Consider the following 11038-nt stretch of genomic DNA (forward strand, 5'->3'; position numbering starts at 1 on the left):
GTTACAAAGATATAATCCATGTTTTCTGTTAGTATTTGTATAGTTAAGAAAAAAGACTTAGGCTTGAATTTAGTTAGAAATTGTCCCAGCATATGGCATGAGGAAAAGGTCCAATATATCATTTCCTGTATTGTTGTCCAGTTGTTCTACCATGACATTACTCGGTTCTCCCTTCCTCCACTGATTTGAAATACTGCCTTTATCATATACTTATTTTCTTATGTGTTTTTAACCTGCTACTGGAGTTTCTATTCTCTTTTTTTCCTGTGGCAAACATAATTTTGATTCTCTTATCATTTGACTCTCATATTAATTCAAGCTTCACTTTGGAAAACCACATTCTTTTTTTTTCTTAGAATATTTAATCTTCAATATTAGCCTGATTCAGTGATTCTTGCTGGAGAGTGGAACTATTTATCAGACTCATTTGCCAAGCTTTTTAAAAAAATTATATTCCCTGTACTTTTATCTTGACTTTTTGGCATGTCTTCCTAGCATGGTACAGTGTATGAGCATGGGTACACACTTGCAAATAAATATATGCATACTTACAACTATGATGTCTTCAAATGAGCATTTGTTAAGATTGATAGATATCCTATCTTTCAAGTGTGTTGGGATAAAATAAGGGTTGAGAACTTTTTGTTTGTTGGCATAGAGGCTTTTTATAATAATGACAGTAGTAGTTGATATTTATTGCGTCCAGATAACTTGCCACAAAATGTGCTATTTATCTGATTTATATCTATTGTCTCATTATCCATCATAATAACCATATGTATAGGTATCATTATCCTTCTTTTGCACACGTGGAAACTGAGGGTAAGGCAAGTTTGACAAAATGCTTGATCATGGTTAGTAATGCATAAGTAGAGTTGAACCCATCTCTTTTGACTTCAAAATCTATGTTCTTAAAAGCTAACCATGGAAAAATGACATGGATGGACCAAATTGATGTACTTTTTGCCAACCTGTTGAGAGACTTGGACCTTCTATGTACATTTTACTGCGTATGAGCTCTTCTTGTATGCACAGGATGTCAAGTGCCTATTAGGCAGACTCCCTCTTCCTGTCACTCCTGATAATGAACTCATGGATTATGGGTTGCTCTAGTGATTGGAAGGAACTATGGACTGTAAAAGTGTTAAGAGTTTCTTTTCTAAATCTCTATAAAGTTAGTTGATCAATATTCTGAGCACTAAGAATATTTTTTGAGTGAAGCATATGGCAGTTGCTTCCTTGATGTTTTTAGGGAAAATGAGCCATGTAAAATGTAAAAAAAAAAAATCAGGCTAGTTTCTGTCTTTCCCTGTATTATGCTCAGGACTGCTCAGGTAGTCACAGGAGTGTACAAATATTGACAGATTTGTTTCCGTAGTGTAGTGGTTATCATGTTCACCTGACAAATATTGACAGATTTTTGCTGTTGTTCTGAGGATTAGTGAGATAATATTTGGAAGGCATATCAACTTTTTATCTGTATCTAAAAATATAAAATGCAAAATTGTCAAAGGATAAATTGAGACAATGTATATGAATGTTCTTAGAAAATTAATAAAGGATATGGAAATGGAGGTAAGATTTTCATGAGGTTTACTAAATAATACATCAACTTTGCTACATCATTGTCTTAGATTAGCCTTACAGTTACAGGAGATTTAAGACTTTTCCCTAGAGTTCACATTCTGTTTTCTCAACCGATTCATTGCAGTCTTCATGTCCTTGTTCCTCAGCGTGTATATAATTGGGTTCAAAAGAGGAGTGACCACAGAATAAAACACAGCAAGGGATTTATCTAATGACTTGGTGGGGAACGGCCAGGCATAAATGAAGATACATGGTCCAAAAACCGAAAGAACTACTGTGATGTGAGCAGTCAAAGTGGACAGGGCCTTGGATGACTGGTGTGAAGGGTGTTGTTGGATGGTCACTAGGATGATAACATAGGAGATGATTAGGAAAACAAAAGAACACACAGTGAGCACACCACTGTTAGCAATGACCATGATATCCAACCTATAGGTGACTGTAAAAGCAAGTTTGATAACCCTAGGTAGGTCACAATAAAAGCTGTCAACCTCATTGGGACCACAGAAAGGTAAGTTCACTGCAAAGGCCAACTGGCTCACTGAATGGAGGAAACCAGTCCCCCATGCAGCTGCCACAAGGCCAACACATACATTGCCACACATAACAGTAGTGTAGCGAAGGGGGTTACAGATTGCTATATATCTGTCAAAGGCCATGGCTATAAGGATCACCAACTCACTCCCACCAAAAAAGTGAAGGAGAAATATCTGAGCAAGGCAGCCCTTGAAAGAGATGACTTTGCGTTTACTGAAAAAGTCAGCAATCATCTTGGGGGCTGTGACAGAAGATAGACACAGGTCAGTGAGTGAGAGGTTAGCCAGCAGGAAGTACATGGGGGAGTGAAGGTGGGAGTCAGAGGCCACAGTTATGACAATAAGAAGGTTTCCACACACAATTCCTACATAGAATACAAAAAAGAACACAAAGAGGAAAATCTGCAATTCCTGAGAATTGGAGAGTCCCAGAAAAATGAACTCTGTCACCATGGAGTAATTTGTGTCACTTATTGATTCATTCCAGGAAACAGCCTCTGTAGTTACCTTGGAGAATAGAGTAAGAAGGAAGTCAGAATTATTAGAATCCAATTCAAAGTCTCATTTTGTATTATTCTGCTCACTCACATAATGACTTTCTGTGGTTTATTACACAAACACTTTCAAAATGCACACAATCTAAACCTACTATTTTATCTTACACTCTTCCTGATGATGCCTTATCATTCACTTATTCAAGTCTACTTAGTATTTCCATTTATCCTAATAATTATCCCAATAAAATACCTTTGTTCATGCTGTTCTCTCTGCCAGGTTAAGTCTATACTGCCAGCCTACATTTGGCTCCTTTTCCTTGAGCTCCAAAACAGTTTATATTCTGTAACCATTCTCTTAGCTCTTAAGTAAATGCAATATTGTATGATCTTTACATTTATAGCACCATTTTACTACATCCATTTTTGAAAAAGTACTCCTAGAGGTTTTGTAGCCCATCATGATAATTTTATATTTTGGTCATTGGAAACCTCTCCAACAAACTAAGACAAATCCTTTTTCACAGTTTTGCTATGTGCGGCAATTTGTAATGCATAAGTTTTGAATGTAGTCTGTGGACATTTTAAGGTCCCTACTTAAGTCTTATTTTTACCATTTTTACAAATGTGGATACTAATTATATTAAATTCTTATGGTTATTATGAATTTCAAATAAAGTAGTAAAAGTAAAGGTTTTGGGGCAGTTTTTGTATTTAGTGAGTGCACAATAGATTTAGATAATTATTAGCAGTAAGATTTATCAACTTCTGATTCATACAGGAACCCTGGCTCCCCAATAATCATTAATGGATTTTACTTGTAGTCTAGAAATAACAATCATAACAAGATGATTGAATTTTAGCTCCCTGTTCTTCTGTTTTCCCATCTTTAGAATGAATGTACTGGCTTAAAAATTCTCCACGTGCCCACTAATCTAATACTCTATAGGGCATGAGTGAGGGACAGAATTCCAAAATAATTTTCATAGTCTCTCAGAAGCTTGGATAGAAATGTAAGAGCCAAAACATATGTAGAAATCTAGTCTTAGGAGAAGCTAAAATAAATGAGTATTCTAGAATAGAAGGTAAGAGGCCTTATAGAGAATGGAATTCATACTTACCATTTAGTGATATGGAAGTGCTTAGAAGAAAAGGATTTAATCCAAAATAAAATTAAAGATGAAAAATAGAATTTAAAAAAAACAGGGAAATAATAAAAGGTGATTCAGTGGTGAAATGAAAAGTGAGAAAAATGCAAAAAAATTTGCATGAGAGATAATGTGAAAGAGTTTAGTAGGAGATAAAATCGAAAAAGGATTCTGGAATGCCTGCTAAGGTATTCTATTATGAGTACAGCACAGAACTATTGAAGAATTATGTGCAATTGTTTAATACAAATTTCTAACAAATAGTGAATAGTCTATACATAATAGCCATTATTAAGGTAATAAGAACAGGACATTTGTCAACAGGATGTGGGAGATTTTTTTAAAACAATGTAAATGATTTTATTCTGAATAATTGTGGAAATAGATGGGTCCTAAAGAGGCCTGAAAGTATAGTGCGTTATTATTACCAAATTTCTTGGGGAGTAGTAGTATTTCTTTTCAACATTTTCCTAATTGTGGATATTGTGTTGCCTTTGGAAATTCAACTTTTCTCTTTCATATCCCAATTCCATTACTTAGCCCTATCCACTAATGCTCCCTATTACTGTTTTCAAAGTTCTGTATGAATTTAGCAATTCTAATTATATTTCCATGTATAAAAAGAAGTCAAATAATAAAACAAGCATAACCCCTCTCTTCCCTCCTGCTTAGCACAGTAATAAATACAATCATAGTGATCATTGACAACAGAGAGGATGGGATTCCTGTTGTGAGATCATTTCTGATGTCACTTATTGGCTAGGATCATTCTTAAGAATCAAAGTATGCAACTTAGAAAGGAACTTCAGCAATTACTTATGTGCTGCAACCATTTCATTTCACTGAGAGGACAAACTCGATACTCACATCTCCATAAGAAATATACCAAGGGTAATGGTTTCTCTTTTGCAGCAAAAAGACTTTAGAGCATGGTAACAAGAATTAAGATATGCTGCTCCTCAGCAAGAGGAATTTCTTGCTCACTGAGTTAAGACATCTCATGTCCTGAGTGTATGCTATGGAGGAGTGAGTGATGATGGTGGATTCTCAGTTACAGGGGACCTGCTACCTATGTAATCCTTTCAAAGCTCATATCTGATTCTTCAAAATTGGCTCAAGGAGCTTGAGAAGAATTCTATTGATTCTAAGTTAAACATTAAGTTTATTGAAGAAGTTCTCCAGAGTCTTCGACACTGGCTATAGCATTCATGAAGAGCCAGCTATAGCTATAGGAAAAGAAAATTTTTCCCTATGTACTAGATTAAACTTAAAATTCAACAATGAGGGTGTTACATTTGTCCTAAATATCTTTTACCCCTCTTTAAAGAAAAATACCTAAAGTCCTCATAAGTTTCACTGAGATTGAAGTCAGTAGATTTGGGGGTTTTAGTACAAAGTTACCGTGTGATTTTGGCATGTGATTCAGAATGTCCAAGCCTTAGTTTTCCTGTTTACAAATGAGCTCATTGGACCAAAACCTCTCAAAGGTGAAATTCCATAACTCTAGAAGTATGATTTACACCTATATGTGAAAGAAATATCCCAAGCCAGATTGTATTGTAGGAAGGATGGAAAGAGGTAATTAAGAGAACACTGCTTCTGGGTATATGGAAAAAGCATCTTTAAATAGAAAGGAAAGAAGAGATTAGCCTGAAAGACTCAGAAGAACTAAACACTTAGAACACTTATGTAACATATACTAAGTTTTATAACACACCTAGGGTAATCCTTGTTAATATTCATACTAACTCTTCTAAATATTTGAACTGACCTCACAGGACCTTCCACTTTTCTTGAAGATGCACATGCAATTGAATTCTGCTAAATGGGTTCTTACTAATAGAAACATCTCCTTGTCAGTAAAATGCTACACTGTGGTTACTTTCACTTTCATCATTCCACCCACCTCCTTCATATCTGGAAGAGACTGCAACAATTTTCAGAGCAAGGAAGAGTACAGATTTTCCTTTTTGCACTTTGTCTTTAAGCAAAACATTTCCAAGAGAATAAAGTGTGCCTGATTGGTGTTCCTTAGTAAGTCACATGGTTAAGAGCCATTTATGAGTTGACTGGAGGCAAGTGAGGAGATCTGGAAATAGCCAGCCTGAAGTTTGAGGGCTGAGACTAAATAATATAGTCTCACAGGTTTTCCCTTGAGGATACACATGGAATCTTTTTGAGTCAGGGGCTGTTGTCACAGTTTCTCAGCTTTTGTAGGTATTTCTAGTACTTCACTGAATCTAAGGGTGATTTTGTTTTTCTGTGCAAGTGTAACTTTATTTCCTTATATTTACATTTCCCTTAATTCTCTTTATATTCCAATATAGTGACATACCATGTGATGTTACTTTCAAATGTATAAAACATTGATTTGAGAATTCTGTACCTTACTCAATGCTCGGTACACTAAGTGTAGTCATTGTCTGTCAACATACATTATTACAATATTATTGACTTTATTCCATATGCTATACTATTCATCTCTGTGACTTACTTTCTTTAAAACTGGATGTTTGTATTATGAATCCCCTTTATTTCTCCCATACCCCACCCATATGCCTTGTGGCATCCACCAGGTTTTTTTCTCTAAAAGTCAATTTGTTTTTCATTTGTTTTGTGTTTGAGATTTCACCAATAAGTGATATCATATAGTATTTGTCTTTCTCTGTTTTGTGTGTGTGTGTGTGTGTGTGTGTGTGGTTTTTTTATGTCTTTCTCTGTTAAAGGTGACTTTTTTTTTTTAGAGTCATAGTGAAAGCAGTAAGATAAACTTCCAATATTAAAATCTAGATGGATTAAGTAGACAATAAACAATAATGCTTTAGACACTATACAAAGAGGATAGCATATAGCATTTATTACCACTTTCAGATAAAATATAGGGGAAAATATCTTCACCAGTAAAAAGAAAGTGTCATTTATTTTTTACCACTTTTTTGAGCAGCTTTAATTACAATTCAGCAGTTACAATTGAGCTGAGTCACCACAATTAATGTTTCTTAAATCAGTCATTGGGATGCATCCAGCTGATTTCTCAGTCATGCTCCTTGACTCATCAGACTTCCCAAGTTTTACCTGGAAAAGTAAAGTAAATATGTCAGCCATCTTCTTTGTCCTAAGCACCCTGGATTAAGTATAGGTATATTATATAAGATGAGATCTGGGTTGGATGCTTTTATTTAAGTAATAACATCCTTGAAATGCTTTGATAATTGTAGATACTGTTTTAGGGTGAATCAAGAAATTCTTTGAGGAAGACTGCAAGGATGACAGAAATCTGTTGGAAAAAATGGAACATAGACAAATTTTGCATTATATAAAATAGTAGAGTATATTTCTAAAGCAACATTGTACAAAATACTTTGACAATTAAAAACAGTAAACAATTCTTAGGAATTGTAGCATAGTGTTGCCTGCCTATTTATCTAACATAAAATATAATTAGGATGAGAAATATTTCTTTCTTGACTTTTAATGGGTGCTAGTTTGAATAAACTCACATTTTATCCATTGGATCCACAAAATTTCCATACGAAATATTGATTTCTAGCAATGCTTATAATCAATATGAAAATATTGATAAATAAAATTCAACCATATATACATGTATGTATTTACATAGAGATAAAAAACATGAAAATTGAATGTACTCATTGATGGTAATTACCATGTAGTATTGTAGGTAGGAAGGAATATATAATACTTTATTTTGCATACTTAACAGAAATAACTGCAGCTCTATTTGAAAGTGAAAGTATTTGATTCAATACCTCTTTTATGTAGAGTTCTCAGTTTTTTAAGGACAGTAACAAAATTGTACTTAATCCATAGTGTTCGTGGTGGTCATAAGGGTCCTGATGGTTCATGACATTCACCTTCTGCTCTTACCAGTGAAGTCTGTTATGGCATCTCCCTAGAACTTACAACTCTTTAACTCAGCCTTCTCATCACCACTTTCATATCTCTGTTCCTTAAAGTATGGATGGCAGGATTTAATATGGGACTGATGGCAAAGTCTATGATGGCAAAAATGTATCCATTGACTTGGTAGGGAAAGGCCACACATAGAGAAACATGCATGGGGCAAAAAACGAAACCACTACCGTGATGTGAGCTGATAGAGTGATGAACGCTTTGGATAAATCTTTTGAAGAATGTTGTCTGACAATTATCAGGATAAAGATGTATGATGCAGTTAAGAAAAAGAAGGTGCCCATAGATATGAAGAGACTGTTGGCAGTGACCACAAATTCTAGTTTGTAAGTGTCCATACATGCAAGTTTAATAACCCTAGGGAAATCATAACAAAAGCTCCCCAACACACGGAATGGGAGAAGATATTTGCAAATGACAGTACAGACAAAAGGTTGATATCCAGGATCTATAAAGAACTCCTCAAACTCAACACACACAAAACAGACAATCATATTAAAAAATGGGCAGAAGATATGAACAGACACTTCTCCAATGAAGACATACAAATGGCTACCAGACACATGAAAAAATGTTCATCATCACTAGCCATCAGGGAGATTCAAATCAAAACCACATTGAGATACCACCTTACACCAGTTAGAATGGCCAAAATTAGCAAGACAGGAAACAACGTGTGTTGGAGAGGATGTGGAGAAAGGGGAACCCTCTTACACTGTTGGTGGGAATGCAAACTGGTGCAGCCACTTTGGAGAACAGTGTGGAGATTCCGCAAGAAGTTAAAAATAGAGCTTCCCCATGATCCTGCAATTGCACTGCTGGGTATTTACCCCAAAGATACAGATGTAGTGAAAAGGAGGGCCATCTCTACCCCAATGTTTATAGCAGCAATGGCCACGGTCGCCAAACTGTGGAAAGAACCAAGATGCCCTTCAACGGATGAATGGATAAGGAAGATGTGGTCCATATACACTATGGAGTATTATGCCTCCATCAGAAAGGACGAATACCCAACTTTTGTAGCAACATGGACAGGACTGGAAGAGATTATGCTGAGTGAAATAAGTCAAGCAGAGAGATTCAAGTATCATATGGTTTCACTTATTAGTGGAGCATAACAAATAATATAGAGGACAAGGGTAGATGGAGAGGAGAAGGGAGTTGAGGGAAATTGGAAGGTGAGGTGAACCATGAGAGACTACAGACTCTGAAAAACAACCTGAGGGTTTTGAAGGGGCGGGGGTGGGAGGTTGGGGGAACCAGGTGGTGGGTATTAGGGAGGGCACAGATTGCATGGAGCACTGGGTGTGGTGAAAAAACAATGAATACTGTTATGCTGAAAATTAAAAAAAAACAAAATCCCCAAATTGTTAGGGCCACAGAAAGGTAAATTTATGACAAAAACAAACTGAGACACAGCATGAGTTGCCCAGTAATCTAAGCAGCTACTATCAAAAGCATGCACATTTTGGGATTCATAGTAGTTAGATAGTGGAGAGGCTTGCAAATTGCTGTGTACCTGTCATATGCCATGGCTATGAGCAGTACCATCTCAACTCCTCCCATGACATGAATAAAGAACATTTGTATCATGCAATTGTGGAAGGAAATGATTTTGCAACCACTGAAAAGATCAGAGATCATCCTAGGAACTGTTGTGAATGAAAGCCCCAGGTCAACGAATGAGTGATAGGTTGTGTAAATGAAAATCCAAAATCACTGTTAACATAATGAAGAGGTTTCCCAAGATAATTCCCACATAGCACAAAGGAAGAAAAGAAAAAGGAAGACCTGTATTCCTAAGGATTGTACAAGTCCCAGTAACACAAACTCAGTTATCACAGAGCCATTTACTTGGTCCATTGAATCATAAGGAAGGGAAGACTCTGAAGGGACCTGAAAGAAATGAAAGAAGGATCAGCTTTGAGGCACTAAAAACTATGTGTCAACTGTTGATAATTTAAATTGGTTACTGACAGATCTTTTATTTAATTGATAGTAAATTATTAACAAAATCATGGGAACCCAGGGTATGGGTTTGGTAGTATGACCAAAGCTACACTCAGAGGCCATCTACTGCATTAAATTTGCTCTTATTTATTCAAGCACATGAAGTAATCAGGCAACTTAAGAATTTAGAAATGGATGTACATATTAAACTCAAGGAATTCAGGTAAAAGAAAATAATAAAAAATAAAAACAAAAATAATATGTATTGGCTCCTAGAAAATTGGAAGAGTGTACATGAGATTATAAAAAAGTTTTTTTTTTAAGATTCCATTTATTTATTTGACAGACAGAGATCACAAGTAGGCAGAGAGGCAGGCAGAGAGAGAGGAGGAAGCAGGCTCCCCACTGAGCAGAGAGCCCGATGTGGGGCTCGATCCCAGGACCCTGAGATCACGACCTGAGCTGAAGGCAGAGGCCTTAACCCACTGAGCCTCCCAGGTGCCCCTAAAAAAGTTTTTTTGAAACAAAAAATAGATGGACCTTTTAAAAGAATAATAAAAAATTATCCATTTCGAGTTTATCTTTGTGTACGGTGTAAGAGAATGGTCAAGTTTAATTCTTCTACATATAGCTGTCCAGTTTTCCCAGCACCATTTATTGAAGAGACTGTCTTTTTTCCACTGGATATTTTTTCCTGTTTTGTCGAAGGTTATTTGACCATAGAGTTGAGGGTCCATATCTGGGCTCTCTACTCTGTTCCATTGGTCCATGTGTCTGTTTTTATGCCAGTACCATGCTGTCTTGGTGATCACAGCTTTGTATTAAAGCTTGAAATCAGGTAACGTGATGCCACCAATGAAGACATACAAATGGCTACCAGACACATGAAAAAATGTTCATCATCACTAGCCATCAGGGAGATTCAAATCAAAACCACATTGAGATACCACCTTACACCAGTTAGAATGGCCAAAATTAGCAAGACAGGAAACAACGTGTGTTGGAGAGGATGTGGAGAAAGGGGAACCCTCTTACACTGTTGGTGGGAATGCAAACTGGTGCAGCCACTTTGGAGAACAGTGTGGAGATTCCTCAGGAAATTAAAAATAGAGCTTCCCTATGACCCTGCAATTGCACTGCTGGGTATTTACCCCAAAGATACAGATGTAGTGAAAAGGAGGGCCATCTCTACCCCAATGTTTATAGCAGCAATGGCCATGGTCGCCAAACTGTGGAAAGAACCAAGATGCCCTTTGACGGATGAATGGATAAGGAAGATGTGGTCCATATACACTATGGAGTATTATGCCTCCATCAGAAAGGACGAATACCCAACTTTTGTAGCAACATGGACAGGACTGGAAGAGATTATGCTGAGTGAAATAAGTCA

General features: G+C 36.3%; 1 protein-coding gene and 1 pseudogene across 2 annotated transcripts; both read right to left on the bottom strand.

Annotated features, from left to right (window-relative positions):
* Positions 1 to 1658: 1658 nt before the first annotated feature.
* LOC308346847 (olfactory receptor 4F4-like) lies at positions 1659 to 2627 on the bottom strand (the record flags this gene model as incomplete). The annotated part of the gene is made up of 1 exon (XM_080809894.1): positions 1659 to 2627. Exon 1 carries the CDS (start codon positions 2574 to 2576, stop codon positions 1659 to 1661), a length of 918 nt encoding a protein of 305 aa, XP_080666020.1. The 5' UTR covers positions 2577 to 2627.
* Positions 2628 to 7695: 5068 nt separating this feature from the next.
* LOC308346830 (olfactory receptor 4F15-like) lies at positions 7696 to 9561 on the bottom strand (annotated as a pseudogene). Its single transcript has 2 exons — positions 9054 to 9561; positions 7696 to 8076 (listed from the first exon to the last, which is right to left on the bottom strand). The product of its transcript is annotated as an olfactory receptor 4F15-like (transcript).
* Positions 9562 to 11038: the final 1477 nt, after the last annotated feature.

The sequence above is a fragment of the Martes martes genome (genome assembly GCF_963455335.1).
Source record: "Martes martes genome assembly, chromosome: 7".
NCBI classification, from domain to species: Eukaryota; Metazoa; Chordata; class Mammalia; order Carnivora; family Mustelidae; genus Martes; species Martes martes.